Below are 20,767 nucleotides of genomic sequence, written 5' to 3'. Positions count from 1 at the left end.
TGCTGTGTGGAAGGGGTCACCAGTACAAAGTCTGAGAACTCCTGCCCTCCTTTTCCAGTTAGGAACCTGGCTCTCCCTGGCTGTGACACTGGCACCCCCAAATCTTCTGAGGCAGAGATCAGATGACCCTGAGGAGAGGCTGCTGAGCTGAATGTCCAGGGAGGGGCGAGGGGCAGGCGTGAGGCAGATGAGTCACGCTCCAGCATTCCAGTATCTTTTAGAAGCTATTTATTGCACTTTGCTAGTCTCGTTATCAGCCCCCTGATTTGCTCTAGCTGTAAAGCCCAATTGCAATCCGAGGTTCCTTTCATTGCGCTGGCCCGAAGTAGTTTGCTCACGTGTTCTGGCTCTAGCTGCAAATATCTAACCTCATTAAAAAAATGAAAGCAAAAAACCATGCTAGTATAAAGGCAAATGCCCTGAGCTGGAGCTTCCATTGCTGAAATGAAACTTTATAGCTTGAACCAATGTACACATTTTCCATCACTCTCTCTGTGGTGCTATTTGGATCCTAATGACTTCGGAAAATATGATCACTCTTTATCCGGTTCTTTCTATAGGGACTAGAAGGGGCAGGTTCACAGATCGAAATCTCTTTCTTCTTCCTAGCAAAACACGGCACTTCTGGATGGACGCGGCAATTGAGCGGCAGCTGATTAGCTCAAGCCCAGTACAGGGCATTAGAAAGAGCTGGTTAGCTGGGAGAATTGGCTAGAATACAAACAGAGCTGAAAGAATAGATCAAAATGTGTGTTAAAATGATGAGGGCCAATGAAATTTGACTCAGGCCAGGCTGAGAATGGGGAGAGTTGAGGCCAGATCCTCAGCTGGAATCAATGGGCCTCGCCCCATTGGCCGCAGTGAGAGATGCTGATTTACGCCAGCTGAGGATCTTTCCATCAAAATCTGGCCCCGCCATTCACGTCCCTTCTCTGTGTGCCCCATCCCACCCGTCTGACACGGCCCCTCCCGCTAACCCTGGAACAGCGGCAGTTACAGCTCTCACCTCCAGGGGAGTCAGGCAGCAGCAGCCCCCGAGTCCCTGTGCAGTGGGGGCTGCGTGGTTGTGGTTGTTACTGGTGGGAACCAGAAGCTGAAAGGACCCGTGGCTGTTTGGTGGCCAATCCGAGGTGACTCCGGGGTCTCAGCCTAGGGCCCAGTGGGCAGAAGTCCAGATCCCGCACCAGGAATGGGCACTAATGGGCTTTCCTCTAGGCCGGCTCTGCAGAGAGTCAAAGACTGAGTGGGCCATAGACATTTAACCTTTGCACTGCTGGAGGGGATCCCTCAGGGGCAGGTCTGAAGTTCCCTGGCAAGGCACCATGGGAGCAGATGGCTCAGCACCTGCGTGTGCGGTCCCAGTTCTGGGGGGAGGGGCCCTCAGAGCAGCCAGCCTCCTCCCGCTTCACCAACTCATTGCACGGTGGATGCAGACCAGGCAAAGGGGAAGGGACGTCCCAGCCTAGCTGGGTTTCCTTCCGCCCCTGCACCACGCCCAGCCTTTGAGCCCAGGGGCCCTAGCGAGACGGTGCTGGGCACCTAGGAGTTTACCCAGAGAAGTTGGACCGAGGCCCCTGCCGCTCAGCCCATCCAGCCTGCCCCAGGTGCAGGGGGGTTACGTGGCTTTCAGACACCTCGGCAGTCCTCGCACTCCAGCACCTGGCAGGGCCCGCGCTGGCCGACAGCGCTAACCTGCGCTCTGATACCCTGGCTCCTACAGCCTGGGGGAGACAGAGAATAGCCACACCTGCCCCCCCCTTCACTGACCCCCCCGCTCCACCGGGGGCTGCAGCAGCTGGATGGTCGCAGAGGAAGGGTCAGTTTCTGCCCGTTCCGAGGCCCCTTACGCCACAAGGCTGGTGCATAGGGGCCTGCGCACCGGGGAGAATTGGCCTGCAAGTGTTTTGCTGTAGAGCCCTGTCTGGCGGGTCCCTTCCCCCAGCTGACAGGCTCCCTCACCCGGCGTAGCCGTCCTCACACCCAGGGCGGGAGCGACACTGTAATGTCATTGTAATGCGCCGCGCTCTGGGGCCGGCCAAGAGAACAAAGGGGGCCGTTGTTTCCATTCTTTCCAGGCTCCTCAGGCGCCCCAGAGCCACCAGTCACTTTGGGTTGCGCGATGTAACCTGACTGTCTGCGCGAGGTGACAGCCGGCTCCCCAGGGACTGCCTGGCGCGGCTGGGACTGGGAGCCAGGCTGATCTGAATGGCGGGCGACCCCCCCGCTGGGTGCCGCGGGGGGGAGAAGGAGCCCGTCACCAGTGCATGGCTCTGCTTAGACAGCCCCACACCACTCAAAGCGAATTACACATCTGACATCCCCATGTCTAGCTGCGTGAGCTTAACTGAAGCTCTCTCCTTTCATCTCCACAGCGGCTCGCCATGTGAGCTCGTTAGAGGAGGAACTAGAATAGGATGCCATATCCCGACAGTGCTCCAGGGAGTGGCATTGGTGAGTCAATAGGAGGCACTGTTCCTGCGGAAGCAGTGCCCCAGGGTGGCATTAGGTGGCACTTTTTTTCAGACAGTCCCTTGACATTTATTGTTGACATCTGGACGTTTGTCCCATGGTTCTGGCCCTCCTTCAGTTTGTGTCATTGCAGTCTCCTGCCCTAAATTGTCCCTGCAATTTTTTCCCTTTGTGTCCTAAACTTTTGTGGACTGTCGTGGTGTGCTGTTGAATTGCTGCCGCACTCCGCCCCAGAAGTGGCTGCATTCCAGTGCCGGGAAAACCAATTCCTGTATACAATTTGTAGGGAGCCTCAGGCTGACACACAGCCTATAAACGTAAGAGATTATTTTGCTGTGTATACATACCAATCGCCAGACACGTTCGGAAAACCGCAGGGAGCCAAGGTCACTATTTTTGTACGTTGTCTTTAATGCCAAATAAAAGTACAAGCTGACTTGAGCCCTGCGGTGGCACGAGTTGGACAGGCAGTTAATTGAGGACTAGAAACAGGACCGGCTACTCACCTGACATAGATCCAGTGTAGCTCCTTTTACCTCAATGGAGCTTTGCCAATTTCCACCATGCAAGGACCCAGCCCACTTTAATTAACTAGATGTGACCCTAAGGAGAGAACAGCCCTGGCAGATCAGCAAGCAGGGGGCAGGAGCGGGTCTGGCAAGTACTTGCAAGGAGAACCCAGATGCTGCAGTATACAGTGTTAATGGCTCACTGGCTGCCTGCCTTCCCTCTGAGTCAGGGTCGGATTAATGCCCCAGCATGAGCTGTTGCCTTTCAGTCCAATGTCCCTGGCATTCCTGGTCTTTAAAGACCCCTTGGTGCGTGTCATGAGTCAGGTGGCTAGCTGGCACCATGGTCCTGGCTATCTGAGTAGCTGCCTTGTGCCAAACTAAACACTCCTGCAGGGTAATGGGGAAGGCAGGCTTCACGTCAGAGAAACAGCGTCGTGCAGTGTGGCGAGAGCAGAGGAGCTGCTGCGTTTCCTCTCCAAGTGGTGGGTTTCCAGCATACAGCGCCCCCAAAGAGTTTTGACATCCTTCAGCTAGACGGTGCTTATAGGAATGACTGTCAATAAATAGAGCCCTACCAAATTCACAGCCATAAAAATCACGTCACAGACCATGAAATCTGGTCTCCCCCCGCGAAATCTGGTCTTTTGTGTGCTTTTACCCTATAATATAGCGTTTTCACAGCGGAGACCAGCGTTCCTCAAACTGGGGGTCCTGACCCAAAAGGGAGTTGCAGGGGGGTCACAAGGTTATTTTAGGGGAGTTGCAGTATTGCCACCCTTACTTCTGTGCTGCTGCCTTCAGAGCTGGGTGGCCGGAGAGCGGCAGCTGGTGGCCAGGCACCCAGCTCTGAAGGCAGCGCCCCGCCAGCAGCAGCGCAGAAGTAAGGGTGGCAATACCATACCAGGCCACCCTTACTGCTGCGCTGCTGCCTTCAGAGCAGGGCAGCCAGAGAGTGGTGGCTGCCGACTGAGGGTCCAGCTCTGTAGGCAGCAGTGCAGAAGTAAGGGTGGCAACTATACCATGTCGTCCATACTGATAAACCCAGGGCCAGTCCTAGCACATACCTGCTCAGCAGCCTCCAGCACCCGCTGGCTTGCATAGACTCTGCCCTGGCCACCTTGAACAATCACCTTAGGTACCAAACCTCATTGATTTCTCTGAGTGAGAAACACCCACAGATTTCCCCAGCCTCCCTGTAATGACAAGCTTCCCCACCCCAAACTGTGCGACAGACTGATGGGCTCCTTGTCAGACGTGCTGAGCACCGTCAGCTCCGTGGGAGTTATAGGCACCTACTGTCTTGGGTTATCTCTATACCATGCTGATGGATCAAAAGCACACAGGAGTCAATGGAAAGACTGACACTGACTTCACTGGGTATTGGATAAGGCCCACGATTTCTAACCTGGGACTCAGCCCTTCAGCCTTTAGCCAAACATCCCTGCCCACGTCGGCCAGGGCAACCAGCTAGCAGCAACCACGTCTGGCCAGGATTCCCCCCCGCAGGGTTCAGCTGCCACCCCCAGGGGCAGGGCCTTACGAATCCCAGATGGTCGGAGCGAGAGCAGCTGTTCTGGAGCCTTCCCATTCACCAGGCTCTGGGATAATGATTATTCCTGCCCGTGTGAATCAATCAGGGCGTGAGACTGACTCATTCATATCGTGTTACCGGACGAGTGACAGATCATTAGACCGCCTGGATGCAAAACTCTCCCACTCTGCAGTTTGGTACCAAGCTCGTCCTTTCGTAGCATTGCAATGGCGTGTCCAGGTGGGGTCACATTTGCCCCACGAAGCTCAGAAGTTAAAACCGGCTGCTTGACGCCACATGTCTCCACACTGGCCCTAGTTTGCTGGGACCCTCCTACCTTTCCATTTCACTGGGGAATTTGCATCCAAATTTCTTTCCACCCTGCACAGCTTGTAACTGTTGTTCCTGAGATTCCCCAGAGAGGAGACACAAAATCAGTTTGGGAGAAACTTTGCTCACAACTTTCAGAAATCCCCCTCCCCACCAGCTTTGAAAGTTTCCTCTTATGTTATTTTTTGTCCTCTCTCATTCCAGTTACTCCCCTTATAAAATGGAAGGACAATCGACTGCTCTTTAGCGATCAAGTGTGAGTTTCCACTTTTTCTTCCCTCTGAGCCGGGGGGATTTTATTTTAATGAGCACTCCCATCTCTTTGCATCCCGGGCGTTACATTTTGATTGCATTGAAAAATGTGTCATCCCGTTGCAAAAGGACAAACCACAGGAGAGGCATAGAGCGGTTCTCACTATTATTGTGTTCCAGTGGCACCGAGGGGCTGCAGATGAGATCAGGGCCCCATTGTGCCCAGTTCCACACATAGAAGTAATAAGAGAAAGTCCCTCCCCCAAAGAGATTATAGTCTAACTAGACAAGATGGATACAAAGGAATATAGATGGTGTGACTTGCCCAAGGTCACAAAGGAAATCTGTGGAAGAGCCAGAAATTCAACCCAGATCTCCTGAGTCCCATCCCAGTGCTGTGGACCAAAATTCTCCTTCCTTCCAGAATGAGGCTGCCTATATTAGGCTCTGCAATCACTGCTGTGGAGCCAACCTGAGATCTTTGGTACATGTCCCTTGCCACATGAGTTAAAGGAGAAACCCTCCAGCAAAGTATTTAAACTCCTGCTTAACTTTAAACAGGTCCCCACGTGCATTGCTGGGTGGAGACTCAGAGGTGGCTAGGTAGCAGCTGTCACCTGGACCAGCCACAATGGCCAACACAACCTGGAGCACCACCCACCTGGCTGCCACCCTCCACCCCAGAGGTGGCTGCTTTTCCACTGCACTTGGGCATGCCAGGTCCAGGGATGGTTCCTGGAGCACAACTGGGCAGTGAGTCTGGGAGTGCTGGGCCTTGGGCTCCTGGTCAGTTATGGGGCAGAGCAGAGTAGCACTAAGACCTGGTGGAATCCTTGTCGTGCAGCTAACCAGTATCACCGGTGAGAGTGTGCACTGGGGGGCGGCATGTCCCCTGCTCCCTCCGGGCCAGCTCACGGGAGAGGGGCGCCCAGCCTTGGCTTTTCTCCACTGCAGCTGGGCGTTGTGAAATCAGCCCGGCTACAGGCAAACTCAGGTCCGAGCTTAACGCAGCGGCTGGGGTGTTGCATGGGCTGCTCCTCCAGCCACTCCTGTCGGGGGGAGGATTTATGACTTGGGAAGGGAGGGGACGTGTCTTCCCGAGCCGGAGTCCGCAAGAGCGCAGCACAAACTCTCCGGACCGGGGGCGCTGATCTCCCGGCGCCAGCGGCCAGGCTCGGGGGCTGCGGGACCCTGCCCCGGAATATGACTGAGCTCCAGCCGCCCATCTGCCTTCAGAGCGCGCAGCTTTGGGCTCGAGGGTAGTTTTGCCATGTTGGCCAGGACGGCGCTTCAGCTCGCTCTGTGGCTGCAAGTTGCGCTGGAGCAGAACCTGCCCAAGAAAGGTGAGTGCTTGGGGATCCCGGGGCTAGTCCGGGCTATTGAGCCTGGAAACGCCACCCGGGAGTTATGCAGGCGAGTTATTAAAGGGGGCGGGGGGGAGTGAACCCCAGCAGGGAGCAAACTTGTCTGTGTTGTTGTTTATTGCAGCAAATAACGTGCGATTGCGGAGCTCAGTCCGGGCCGAAGGAAAGGGACCCCTGGTTCTTTATTACAGACATTTTCATTTAAAAAAATACCTGCCGGTGCTACAGCTGCGCCTGCTAATCATTGAGGTTTCACAACTATATCGCCTCCTCTCCCACCTTTCAAATATTTTCCCTCTGCCCGTGTGTTGTGGGAAAGCCCCATTGCAAACAACGGGGGAACTGGCAATGAAACCGACAACACGTTAAGTGCTGTCACAAGCACAAAGTAAACAACTTGGGAAATCAGGGGGTGGGTGGGATCTCTAGAGTCACTTGAGACGGTAATGAACAAAAAAAGTTTTCAGGCAACAGAGTGGGGTTTAAGTCAGCAGCGTCTGCTTAATTCTTCATTTGTTTATAGGTGGAACAAATTCTAGGCTTTGGGATGTTAGAATAACAGTAGCTGCAGGTGGATTTCACGGGGGTGATAGGAAAGCAGCCACACCTGCGACCGTGTGAGAGGAGATGTGAACTTCCAGTCAGGTCTGGAGAACAGATTCTCTGGCCTCTCCTGCTGGGGGATTGAAGGAGAGCTGGGTGGGCAACAGTTTTCCCATCCTGGGGAAAAGTTATTGATTCCAAAAACGTTCCTGTCCCAAATCGGAACAAAAGATGAAACTCGTGAACATCTTTGCAAACCGACAATCTGGAAAATAAACAGTTTGGCTCCATCCACACATTTCATGGTGACGATTATGAAATGTTTTCTTGTGACGACTCTTTTATGTATGTATTTGTTTAAATGAAAAATGTTAGTGTTGAGACTTCTTTTGAAATGTTTTTGAAAATGAGAGATGTGTCGGGACCGACCCTTGCCCACAAATGTGTTCCAATTTTGAGGAATTGGCAAATTGTGACACCCCCCCCAAAAGCGACGTCTAAAAATTCCCGACCAGCTCTAGTTAGAAGCCTTCGGGGGCAGATTCTGCCACCTTTACTCAAGATGAGCAGGACCTTGCTGCTGGCTGCAGTGGGACTCTGTGCAGAGGAAAGCACTGCTCAGTGGAAGAGTGCTGGAATCTGGCCCAAGCGACATAATTCACCAAGCTAGATTCCTATGCCCAGGCAGGCATGATTGCTCCTGGTGCTGGGCCAGGATTTTCTGATGGCTACACAAGCAGAAATGATTATTCTTATTCATTTAACCAGCCCTGGTAATGTACATGGCACTTCTCTAGCCTGGCCTAAGAGAGAGACCTTGCTTTGAAGAGGAAATTTTAAAAAGGGCAAACCTAGCTTTATAAAACGGATGTGGCTGACACGAGAAGCAAAGTTATACAAGTTGCAATCTCGGTTTCTTTGCTTTAGTTTTACAACTCTGCGACGAAATGCAACTGCTGGTCAGCTGGGCTGAGATTATTTTCCACAATCCGACTGCTTCACTCTTCAGTGTTTTATGGCTCCCAGCAGAGGTGCCTCTAAAGTTTTGGATAAAGTGCTCTGGAGAAGCTCTGTGTGTTGGATGGGCTGTCGTGTGCAGCTTTTAGTTTGATTTACCAGCATGGTGTGGGGTGTGCTGGATTGGCAGGCAGAAAGTCAGTCCACACATCCCTGGCTCTTCCTGGTGCTCACACTTAACACTCTTGTGGCTTCACTGTTAATTGCAGCAAACAATGCAGGGATGTTCTTGGGTGGCCAGTGGCATTTCTGAGCTCCCAGGAATGACCGGTCAACAGCTATCGTTATCGGAGAGCTGCTGCTAAGATAGTGGGGTGCATGACCTGCGGCATGCTTAGGACCAGATTCTTATCTCAGCCCCACCCACCCGGTGCCAATCTAGAGTTCCACCTCTTGTTATTCTGGGTTTACATGGGTGTAATTGAGATCAGCATTAGCTGGTCATTCTAGATTTACACCAGCGGAAATCAAAATCCAGCCTATAGAAAGGAGAACATTTAGAGCCCAATTCATCACTGCCATCATTTACTCCCATGCAAAACCCTTGTGCAGCAGCAGTGGTTGCATTTTGCAGCTGCACTGTGTGACTGACACCAGCACAATGTATGGCAGAGAGCAGCACTGAGCCGGGCCTTTGGGATGGACAGATTGTCGTCTGTCTTCCGGCAGTTATGCTGCCCTGAAAATACAGATCTGTTGGTGAGTGTGAAGGCAGGAAACAGCAGGTGAAGGCAGGTTGAACCTGGGGTTTAGCGGCAATTTTAGCACAAACTCCTGGAGGAGAGTAGCTGATTGAAAACTGCAAGGTTGAGAGCAGCTGCTGCCGCCAGCCCCGCTCACTTCGCCCTCTGTGTCGTGGTGGGAGCATGTAAGATTATTGCCTAGACACAGTGAAGTGGGGCTTCTTCTTTGGAAGGAGACCTGGCCATCGTACGCGGCTAGCTCTGGGGGCATGCGAGGGCGGTACTGGAGACATGAGGTGTATAGTGGATGATGTTTAACCCCCAAAGTCTGAGTGCTGTGCACTGCACAGGGGATGAGAAGGGGAATGGAGGTCACCAACCCAGCCTATGCTGCAGCTAGCCCAGGAGGCCACTGTCCTTCCATGCACACTTTGGACAGGCTCGTTCAGCCTCAGCAAGGAGCTGCGCAGTGCAGAGAAACCCCAGTCAGGCAGGGTGCACTTGGGTCACATTCTCCACTTCCACGAGGGCTAGAAACGTCTTATTTATTTATTATTGGAAGCTGAGATTCTCTCCTAATCACAGGACTCTGGGAGCTGGGGCTTTATGCAAAGCACCAAGTATCACAAGACAACCATGAGATGTGGCAACACTGCTGTAGCCTTAAAAGTAGCTTGGCTGAAGCCTGAAGAGCTATTTTTCAACCTGTAGCTTATATTTGGTGCACACTGACTGCCCCTGGTTTACCCTGCAGAACAGCTTTGGTCTTTTGGTTGTATGAGCATCCCTCATTTGGAGAGATCTGTTTTATCCCCTACACCCTCCATCTCCCAAACAGTGTGGTCCCTTTCGCTTGTAGTACAGCATCTCCTCTCTATAATCTGCCTGGCACTCCAGAGTAACACCCCCAGGGTTGGGTCGATGGTAAAGATCCCCTCTTGGGAGATTGATGCCTTTGCCCTAGGGCGAGTCCGTCTCCTCCCATCTGTTCAGACGGGGGCAGCAGTGAGAACAGAGCCTGCTTTCTTCAGCAACCAAACTCCAGCTCTGTTTCTGAGGGTGCTGGGTTTTTTCCCCTTAGGGCAAAACAGTTGGAGGTGGAGGGAGTGGCAGGGCTGGAGGTTTTAAGGCACAATTAAGAGACTGGTGACTGATGTCTCTTGGCTCCTGAGTTCGCGCTGTACTTCCTACCAGTTCTGAGTCCCGTATAAATCAAGCAGCACACCATGCCCGGGTGACGCCGCTGCAAGGGAGGGGAGTCTGGGCCAGCATCATCCTTTGATATCTCAATTCAGGCAGGAGGAAAGCTTTGGCCAGCTACGTTCTCCCAGCTAAAGCCAAGCAACTCGATGGTCCCGTGAGAGCTTTGTGATCTCCACACTGATCGCAGCCAGTCGCGGAGCCCGTACCTCGCTTGGCTGGCGTGCACGTTGCAATACAAAAAGGTCCGCGAGTGGGAGAGCGGGGCTGCGGGGCTCTGCCTTTTGTTTGCAAGGACCTGGGTCCCAGGCCAGCCTGGGGTCACCAGTGACATGAGTTTCCCCACAGTTAGTCCCCAGGTGAGGCGATTTTGTGCCTTAGAATAAGGGGCACGAGGTGCATCGGCCGAGCTGCTGCAGGCACTCAGCAGTGGTAGAGCAGACAGTGCTGCAGGGCTCAGCCCAGCAGTGGAACAGGGTCTCCTGTCCCAAGGCTGGAGCGAGTTCCACAAAGCACGTTTTAAGGAAGTCTCTTTACCAGTTGCCAAGAGAACCGAGATGGGTTTAATAAAGCAACCCAAACCCAACCGCCCTAGCTAGGCCTGTGTATGTTTGGCACTGGCCTGGGCTGGGTCGATGACGCTGAGGCAGGTTCCTTGTCTTAAAGATCCCGCTGGAGGTGAGAAATCTCAGTTTTCCAACTAAGCTTCGAGGATTAATTACATTTCAGCGTTGCTTGGAGCAGGGGCTGATTGCAAAGCACCACAGGATTAACCAGCGGTTTGAACCCCACGGGGTCCCCTTCCATCTCTGAGGAAATGTGGAGGAAAGAACTGGTACAATTACAAGGACATTAAAAAACGAAAATGCAAAGGGAGGAGCCTGAGAGCCTTGTAGCGTGTTGTGCTCCTGTCCCATGTTTTGCCATCCAGCTCTGGTGACAACTGTGAAGAGAGAGATACCAGGGGAAGGGGGGAGCAATTTATTTATATTTCATTGGGGTTAAGTGTCAGGGGAAGCTGACCCTGATATAGCATTTGTTGTTGTTTGTTTTTTTTATAAAGGAGCAAACCTGCATATCTCAGCCCTAGAGGGGAGGGAATCAGCCATTCTGTGGTACCCATAAATAGCTGCAAAATATACGCCTCCCTCCTTGCACAGGTTCTCCAACCAATCAAATCTAACCACCTTCCCGGAAGTCCTGTCTCGAAGATGTGGTGCTTCCTGGAGTGCCAGACAATCAACACACCCATTTCCAACGCAGCATGATGGCTCTATCTAGCCTTTCAGTGGGTGGTGGCATCATCTGCGGCCTGGCAGGATGCTGGTTCGCATCCCTCCTTTGATAGTTTCCTCTTGGGAGTGGCTGCGCTGTGGGTTTTTTGGTCAGTGCCTTTCTTGACTGCTGAGTGACTCAGTAACGCTGGCAGGGCTGGGTTTTTACTGGAGCCTGGTCCCTCGTGGGGCATGCTTTGCTTTGCCCAGGGAGCTCAAGTGCACATGAACTTGTTTACCACTGACAAGCAGACTCCTTGGGCCACCTCCAGTCCCAGGCCATCCAGACCCTGCCAGGGCCAGGAGCCATTGCAGCTGCTTGTTGCAACAGTCAGAAAAGTAAGTGATACCCCTCTGGCGGATGGGGGTAGGAGAAGAGACAGGGAAACAGATGATGTCACGCCAGGAGATGGCAACTGTGCTGCCAAGCGCTCTCGCCCTGGCCTGCCAGCCAAGCAGCTGGCCCTGCCGTCTGACTTGGGCGTACAGCAGCGTGGGTGACCCAGCAGGGGAAAGCACAGGGCAGTGGCAGCATGAGCGGAGTGACTTGCTGCAGGAATCCAAACACGTCAACCAGCCAATGTGGAACCCTCTGACCGAATGGACTGAAGTTAGTGGCGAGGGTGTATATCGCCCTGTACGTCACCGGTTTGAATCTGGCTCGGGCTAGTATTGTCTGAAACTCTCCTCTCAGGTGGGTCCAAGAGTCTCTTTCTCCAGAACCCCCATTGGCTGCAGCCTTGCTGGCAGACTCAGCGGAGAGGCAATGGGCCATGGAGAGTAGATTTTCCCCCCCGAGCTGAGGCCAGGATTGATGCTGACGCTGCCCAGGCTGTGCCAGTTTTGTGAATAAATAGCAGATCCCTCTGTGTGGTTTGTTGGTCCCGTGCCTACTCTAGGCACTCATGTGGCTGTCTGGCAGTGTGGCTCAGTGAGCTGAAGGCTCGACACTTGGCCTTGAGAGACCTGGGTTCTATCCCTTGACTTGATGAGTGACCTCAGGAAAGTCCCTGCCTCAGTTTGCCCATCTGTAAAATGGAGACAGTAATGCTTACCCCATCCGTGGAGCGCTTTGAGCTCTCTGGATGGGAAGTGCTGTATCAGAGCTAGGTTTTACAATGAATTATTGCCCTGCTGCAGGTCTGCCCCCAACTCTTGACATTAAACATGGGTTCAAACGTCACTGAAACGGACTCTGTGTGGTGGTTTGTTCTGCAAACGGGTCTGTAATTCTGCTGTGCCGGTGGGTGTGTTTCTGCACCGGGCTGGGTCAGGCCAAGGTGGCTGTGATGAACGTAAGCTCCGTGAGCGCCTCTTCTGGGCATCTCCCATTTAGTCGCCACCCTCTGACTTCAGTGCTCTTCCTTGTCGGGTGGGATTGTAATGAGGGGGATTTGCGTGACTTCTGCTACCGGGTCATGGTGTGTTGGAACGGCTATGTCATCCCGTCAGCTAGCACATCAGACCCAAGACAGGTTCATGGGCTAGTCGGCCACGGGTGCTGCTTCCAGGGAAGACATGCAAACAGCAGGTGGGGAGGGTCATTGTGGGGCTCTGGTGCTTCAGGGCGTGTTGCCTTTGGGATTTTCAACTGCAGATGTCTAGATTGAAGAGCTAACAAACACAATCCCACACACGCTTCCCGCCATCCTGCACATGCACCCAGAGCACTGCAGTGCTCCGGCCCCCGGGCTCACGTGTTCTGATGTTCCTGAAATGCTCGCCCTGATACACACGGGCCCCCTGCCAAATACCAGCCCCAACTCACACACCCGACACGGATGGGCCCACTGCCAAATACCGGCCCCAACTCACACACCCGACACGCACGGCTGCCCCCAACGCCCTTGACACTCTCCGCACCCCTGCTACACACACCCTGAAACACGCATGCACTCTGAGACACCCCCTGCCACCACAGGATGGGCCCAGATCTAACCTACGCCGAGGATCAACAGTGAAGTGAAGGCACCTAGCAGGAGAACCCTATATCCAGACGGGTCCTGGTCCTGAGCCAGCCGGCCTCGGAGCAAAGGGGGGCACAGGGATGAGTTTGTATCCCCGCGATGCTAAACCAGCATCCGTGGGCTAGAGACCGAACTCTCCAAAGAGCTTTACAAACGTCCTAGATGTTCAAGTTGGGAAAGCCCAATAAGGGCATGTGGCCTGCTCCCCACTGGTTTTCTCCCGGTGCTGCACTTACATTTGGACAACACACCAGCATGTCCACCTCGCGTGCAGCGTGGCCACTTGGAATTTGATGGGGTAGAACATAGACCCTCCTGTTTCCAAAGCACCCCCTGCCACTGGACTAAAGGAGAATCCCTATTAGCTGTCAGCAGTGTAGGGGGTCTATGACACGTAGTTGAGTAGTTCTGGTTCCATGCAGGGAGGATAGGGACATGGATACACTCAGCCCCTCCTCCCCCGCCCCACACACCAACTCATCACAACATTATCTAGTCCAGCTATAAATTTCTCAAGCCATGTGGCTTCCAGCCCTGCCCTAGAGAGACCAAGAGGTTTCACGCGGAGGAAGTTTTAAATTGTGCTTCCTCCCATCCTGTTCCTCCGATCTGCATCCCCTGGGCTCCTGTGAGCCATTCCCCAGCCTGCTGGGTGATTGCACCTCTCAGAGAGCTGCGTGCGTCCCCCTGGCAGCCGTCTGCCATTGCTCATCCTTTCTGCCCTTTCACCTAGTCCCTTCGCTGCTTGGTTCCCCCGATGCCTGCCCCTGGCATGTGCTCTCCCTCTCCCTTTCTCCCCCCCGCCCAGCGGGCTCAGGGTGGGAGGTGTATGTGCCTCCTTTGCGAGCTCTTTCTTGGGAAGGTTCCCATTCAACTGTCTCCTGCCTTGTGGGTTTGGCTCCCCTGTGCAGGCCGTTTGAGGGCAGAGCGCTCGCCGCTCCGGGCTGCACCAGGAGCTTCCGCGCGCCTTGGCTCAGGTGGCGTTTGAGCTCCACATTCGGAGCAAAGCGCTGCAGCCCACCGAGTGGGAATGGATTCCCCTCCCCGTTCTCCTCGGGCGTGGCCTCTTTTCCGGGCTGTCGAAGGAGGGGGCAAGGCCCTAGGGGCCTGGCCTGGGCCTGTTCCCTTCCCCCACTCCCACCTCAAAGCCCTTCCTGCTTTTCTATTCCTGGCCCCGTGTCCCTCACTCCTGGCCCCCAGCACCCGCTCCCGTTCCAGTCCCGGACCCACACGCGCTGCTCTGCCAATGCCTCTCAGCCCTGCCCGGGGTTCCCCACGCAGATCTGGCAATGCCCCCTGCCTTGCTCTGCCCTGCTCTTCCAGGGCTGTTCTTCCAATGCCCCTCATCCTTGCCGGGCAGAGCCCCGCGATCCCAGTCATTGGTCTCCGTAACGGGCAGGCTGCCAGTCTTGTCAAACAATACCCTATTCAGCATTGCCAGCCATTGTGATTTCTGCACAAACCTTGCGATATCTGGTGGGGGGGGTTAAAGCTCCAGCTCCCGGAGTCCTGTGATTACATGAGAATCTCAGCTTTCATTTGTGGAAAAGTGGGGAGGAAGCGCTGGAAAATCTGACACACACCCACACCCACACCACACACCAAGGCTCGAAACCCAGAAAGACAGTAAAAAGACCTGAAACCTTCTTACTTTAAAAACATTGCCAGCTCACTAAGCCAATCTTGTGGCTGTTTGAACTCTTGGGGTGGACAATACTGCTAGGGAATGGATTGTGGTTTCTAGCCTCATTTCTCTTCTGACCCGCAGGCAGCTGAGGGCCCTGGTGTTCAGAGAAGCAAGACTAGCACACTGCAGTTCCACACTGCCCAGCAGAAGCATTTTCAGTCCATCTTCCACCGCTTGGCGTTGGTCCCCTAAGGATTCATGCAGCGCAGACAGCGTTTTCTGTAATAAGGGTCTGAAGAATTTATTAAGTTCTGAGCCCAGCCCCGCAGCCGTGAACAAATAAGCCAGAGAGAAATGCTGCTATCACAGCAGATTCTCCATCATATTCTCTGTCCTCCTCCGCTTCCCCCGAGTGCTCCGTTTAACTAAGCTGTGAATAGCAATAATGCTACCTTTCTTCTTGGGGGATCTCCCAGAGCTATGTGGGCTGTTTATCCAGGGCTCACCCACCAGGCACTGAAATGTAGACCCCTTTTGGGTGGGGAATGCAGCGGGATCACACAGCAGTCTTTGGGAGATGTGAATAACAACTGGCATTGCTGAAATCGTCAGGGGAATTTAGGTCACTTGGATGGGACTGTGCTGGAACTGATGATACAAGGATCACGCATGGCTGATAGGAGATCTAGTCAGTTGTGGGTTAATATGAGGCTCGGGCATCGTTAGGAGAGACTCCTGCAGGATCCTTGCTCTTTTGGGAGGACATCCCAACTTTCACAAGCAGTTTCCATGGGTACATTAACAGCCATGAATGATCTGGATCTGGATTGTGTCTCTCCTCTGGAAGATGCCTCCCATCACCATGCTGGCCCAAGGGGCTCAGAACTGACCCAGCGGGAAAGAGTCACCTCCTGAACCATCAGTACCTCTTACAACCCACCTTTGCATGGGGGAGGAGGGCGTCCAAGTGCTGACCAGTCCCCACCCTATTTAGTTTGGAAGATCTGGCGAGCTCCTACCTGAGGTGACACAGCGGTGGGGGTGGCTCATTGTCGGAGCTGAGCTTTGACCAAGTGCAACCAATGGGGTCCCGCAGATTTTGCAGCTCGTGGCCCTGATTGGCTCTTTGTAACAAGCCTAGCGCTCAAGCCACAAAGGCTGGCTCCAGATAGGAGTGAGCTTTGGGGTTCGGGCCCACCTCTAAAGTCTAGAAACCTGCGAGAGTCTGTACAGTGCCTCCTGGAGTCTCCGGAGCAGCACGCTCCAGCCTGGTTCTCTGACAGAGTCGGTCGGCGCGTATCCCAGGCTGACAGAGCGGGACTGTTCGAAAGCACCAAGTGCATTAGGAGCCCACATCCTGCTGGCTTCTGAAAACCCCAGCTCCTGTCTGCAGTGGCCTTAAACACCAGCTCTCCCCTGGCACCACTCCACAGGGGTTATCGGCAGTGTCCGCACGAGTGAGGCCAAAGTGCTGGCGTCCCTCCCATTGTGTCCTGCCCACCTGCCCGAGAAGGGTGAGACGCAGCAGTTAAAATGCCAGCATCTGGGCTACACCAGTGCTCCTGCCTGCAGAGCTGCCCTGGCTGTAGTGGGGGCGGGTCAGAAACAGGACTGCTGGAGCTGGAGCCATTGCTCTACCATGAGCGATCTCTCCTTCTGGCTGAGGGCAAGGTGAATGGAGCAGGTGGGAACCTCCAAATGGGCAAGAAAGTCTTAACGACCCCAAAGCAAAGGGACGCGTTCGGTGAGTCAAGGGAAGGGCCGTAAGCCCCACATTTTACACCTGCTTAGCCCCACGGAGGAAACGGGTATAGAGGCTTGGACTGTCTCTGAAACCCCAGGGTGGCATCTAGGCAGCTGCTGGGGGCTGAGCTCTCTGGGTACTGGGAAATGACTCGAGTTTATTTCAGTTGGGCCACTAAAGATTCAGGCCCTCCACCATATGGAGGATGAACTGCGACCAAGGGAGGCCTGCCTCCATCTCGGCCACCAGGAGCGGATTTCGCTGTTAACATCCGGGCTGGTCACAGAGCTCTGATGCCCACCCGGGATGGATTCTGGCTGCAACCCTGGAAGCAAGCCAACAGCCCCCCAGCCAGCTCGGAGATCCAGCTGCCCCTCCTGGGAATCTAGAAGTGGCAGCGTCTCCCACCACATTACTTTATTGTCTCTATTTTTTCCAAACTGTCCTTGGTTTTCTTCCGGCCAAACTCAGCCTCAGGAAGTCAGAGGCGCCTCCTCCTCAGTGTCCCGTTCCCTTAGCAGTGACTCTGCCTGTTTCTTCCCAGCTGTTTGTTTCTGGTTCTGGAGTTTGCTCTGCCCTAGGCTAAGACAGTAGGTGTGGCTGGCATGGATGTTTCAGAGCCTCCCTCTGGGGTCCGAACATTGTGCCGGCTGGGAATGCTGAGCACACAGGAGAAGCCTCTGGCAATGTGTGAGAACAGGCCGGGAAATGGCCTGTGTGCTGTGCAACAGAGACACCTGTGGGAACAAATCGATTTTATAGGGAGAGCTCAGGAGATCGGCAGCTAGGCCTCCTGGGTTTGACACCTGGCTCTGCCACTGCTGCCCGGCGTGACCCTGGGTAAGTCACAGCCCTTCTCTGTGCCTCCATCTGTAAAATGGGGTGCCGCGGGTGAGTACATCTGTAAAGTGCTTTGAGATCGCTGGATGGAAGGTGCTTGAGAAGGGCAAGGTATTCTTATTACCAGCTGAGGAACCAAACTTACTACCTTACCCGTTGGAATAGCCCCCTAGCACCCCCTGTACCACAGCCGCAGAACTGCGCCGGGTCCCATCTGACTGGCATGGACGGAATGCTCCCTCAGTCTCCGGGTGACCCTCCTTGTTGTCTCACTGCCCCTTGGGAGAAGGATGGCAGCACCGGCCTGGGTTGACCTCCCCGCCTCACTCCCTCTGGGAGGTCAGCAGCAGCTTCGGCTCCGTACACCCGCTGGCTGTGCTGATCTCCCAGAAGATGAATGTTGTTGAGCATTCTCTCCTTTCTTGTTAGGCAAGGGGCAGCGTGGTCCAGTGGGTAGGGCACCGCGCTGGGCTCTATTCTGGGAGCTGCCAGTGACCTACTGTGGGGCTTTCCCTGTGCCTCTTTCCTCTCCCATCCAGTGTGTGTCTAGCTTCGATACTGCCAGCTCTTTGCCATAGGGACAGTCTCTCCCCATGTGTCTGCACAGTGCCTAGTTCAGTGGGGCTCCGAGGTGCTGGTGTAATACCAGGAATAATCATTTCTCTGCCTTCCCTCCCTCCTTGTGTTTTTTTCTTTGCAAAATGTGACTTTAAAAGGAACTTGGCGAGGAGCCTCTGAGAGCAGAGACGCAGCACAAGCCACTGCCTGGCTCGTCAGCCGCTGGAGCTGTGCTCTGCATTCTGACTCTTGCCGCCGCTGGCTGATTACTGCCTGGAAGCGTGCAGAACATGCCCGTAGAAGGACGGTGCTCCCAGAGGCCAGGCCCGACTCAGTGCCGCACTGGCCTTTGCCAAGAGCGGGAGGGTGAGAGGTGCTCGGCAGCACTGGGATTCGCTGGCTGTTTGGGTGACCCAGGATCCTGTTTACAGCAGCTGCCTGCTTGATTTTAACCCTTCTGCGGAAGGCCCGGGTCCCAGGAGCGGTGCTGTAGCACGGCTCTTCGCATGCTGCGCCGCTGCACCTCCGCTTGCAGTGATGGTCCAAACATAACCTCTTACGCTGCAGCCCCGGGTGCTGTGCGTGTAGCACCAGGGCCCTCAGCCTTGTCTCTGGTGTGAGCCAGGTTGTACGGGAGGGATTGTCTCATGAACATCTCCCTTCCCGTTTGTGATCATGCAAACGCCTCTCGTCCCAGCTTTCATCACACAGTGAGTCCAAACAGCCAAAGCTGTTGACTTCGACAGGCTTTCGATGAGACCCTTCCATGCACACCCGTTTCTGGGTTAAGTGCTTCCAAATGTCTCCCTTAGAAAAGTGTTTAGAGAACCAAATTCTGTTCTTACGTTAAAACGACGAGGAGTCCTTGTGGCACCTTAGAGACTAACAAATTTATTTGGGCCCAATTTGCTAGTCTCTAAGATGCCATGAGAATGCCTCGTTGTTTTTGCTGATACAGACTAACACAGCTACCCCTCTGCAACCTGTTCTTAAGTTGTCACTACATGGAGTCCGTGGCCATATTAAAAGGAACAAGCCTTTGTCTATCTCTGTGTCTCCCTGCTTCGCACTCCTCATCTCAGGCTCTCACCCTGCTCTGCAGAAATTAAGCTCCACACCCAGTGGGTGAGGCAGATCAGTGCAATGAATGCTGCTGTGCAGGCAGGGAAAGGGAGGTGCAGAGAGGTGACATGACTTGCCCAGGCTGGCACTGAGAGTCAGTGGCAAGGCCTGGAGTAGAACCCAGGAGTCTTTATGCCAAGTCAGAAAACGTAGAAACAAGGGGCCAATCCTGAGGTCCTTACTCTGGCAGATTCCCATTGGAGCGCCTGCATATGGACCTCAGGATCTGGCCGAAGATGAGCAAATTCACTGCTCCCAGACTCCTGTGGCAAGGGTTGGACTGGGTCACAGCATCTCAATAACCTCCTCTCTGTCTCTCTCTCTGCCAGGTCTCCAGCCCTTCATTCCAGACTCAGAAGGCGACCTCCTCTTCCTGCTGGACAGCTCTGGCAGTGTCTCCTTCTACGAGTTCTCTAGGGTCAAGGAGTTCATCAGGGGCCTCCTGCGACCCTTTACCTTCGGCCCCAGTGACGTCCAGACCAGCATCATCCACATCAGCACTGTGCCCACCATAGAGTTCCCCTTCGACCGGTACTTGTCCAGTGGGGCGGTGCAACAGGCCATCCGGGACACGCAGCAGCTGATGGGGGACACCAACACGGGCAAAGCCCTCTCCTTCGCCAAGGAGAAGTTCTTCACGGATGAAGCCGGCGCCCGGGCGGATGTGCCCAAGGTGCTGGTGTGGGTGACGGATGGCTTCTCTACTGATGACATCTCCCAGCCCATGCAGCTGCTGAAGGACATGGGGGTCACGGTCTTCATCATCAGCACCGGGCGGGGGAACTACCTGGAGCTTTCGGCAGCTGCCAGCCAGCCTCCTGAGAAGCACTTGTACTTTGTGGACGTGGATGACCTGCCCATCATCACCAAGGAGCTGAGGGACGCCATCATAGGTACCGTTCACTGGCCGGCCTGGGGAGAGCTGTCCTAGTTAGCGATGCCCCTTTGGGGTGGGGGGATGAGTGAACGCCGAGCCAGTTCCTCAGTTAGGGGAAGCGCCCTAGAGTTCAGGTACTTCTGTGAACCTTCTGTGGAGGTCTCTGGCCTGCAAATCCAGGGCTGGGTATCTCCTGAGAACGGTTCCTCCAGACCCACAAAGAATGCAGAGGGGTTAAACCAGTGGTCCAAACTTTTCACAATCGCACTCCCCCTTGCTCCTGTCCACACCCCAGGGGCCAGGAGTGGGGCTGCGGCTCCCGGGAAGGGGAGGGGGCATGGACGGGGTAAGGGGGCCAAGGCTGGGGCCACACCGGGGGGGCAGGTCTGGGGCCAGGAGCTGGGGATGTGGCAAAGCTGGGGGCGCAGCAGGGCTGGGTGCCGCTCCCTCCCCGTCGTGCCCCCCCAAACGTTCCTCTGCGCCCCCGCCATGGGGACGCGCCCCATAGTTTGGGGACCACTGGGCTAAGCCCATTTTACTGAATCGCAGCAGGTGGCCAGACCTTGCGTCGCCTCTGAGAACGCTCAGTTCTGGGGAGGGGTGAAAGTCCGGGTCAGCTGGTATCTCCCCCTCGCTCGCTGGCACTGCCGCCTACGCAGGTGTTTGCTATGGGGTGACGGCGCGCTGCCCCCCGGGTGGGCTCAGCAGCCGCAGAAGAGATTGAATCTGGGGATCTGTGTCATAAAGCAGGAGCCTCTGCTGCCTGAGGTAAAAGAACCAGCTCTGCTGGTCGAGGCTGTAACAGGCTCCTCAACCTCGACATGAGGTCCAGCCCCGACTAGCGCCACGCCGAGTGG

General features: G+C 54.7%; 1 protein-coding gene across 2 annotated transcripts in view; it reads left to right on the top strand.

Annotated features, from left to right (window-relative positions):
* The first annotated feature begins 5,947 nt into the window (after positions 1-5,947).
* The window catches only part of VWA1 (von Willebrand factor A domain containing 1), a 31,061-nt gene continuing 16,241 nt past the window's right edge, over positions 5,948-20,767 (top strand). The window contains exons 1-2 of one of the 2 annotated variants that reach the window (XM_044996173.1): positions 5,948-6,088; positions 19,363-19,926. In XM_044996173.1, the coding sequence (XP_044852108.1) occupies positions 5,980-6,088; positions 19,363-19,926 (673 nt within the window). In that variant the 5' untranslated portion in view covers positions 5,948-5,979. Of the gene's footprint in view, positions 6,089-6,149; positions 6,438-19,362; positions 19,927-20,767 lie in introns of those variants that run through there. The other variant, XM_044996174.1, reaches the window with a different exon arrangement.

Source organism: Mauremys mutica, chromosome 21 (assembly GCF_020497125.1).
Source record: "Mauremys mutica isolate MM-2020 ecotype Southern chromosome 21, ASM2049712v1, whole genome shotgun sequence".
Taxonomy (NCBI): domain Eukaryota; kingdom Metazoa; phylum Chordata; order Testudines; family Geoemydidae; genus Mauremys; species Mauremys mutica.
The sequence above is the reverse complement of the archived record's forward strand: the minus strand, read 5'-3'. Positions and strand labels throughout refer to the sequence as shown.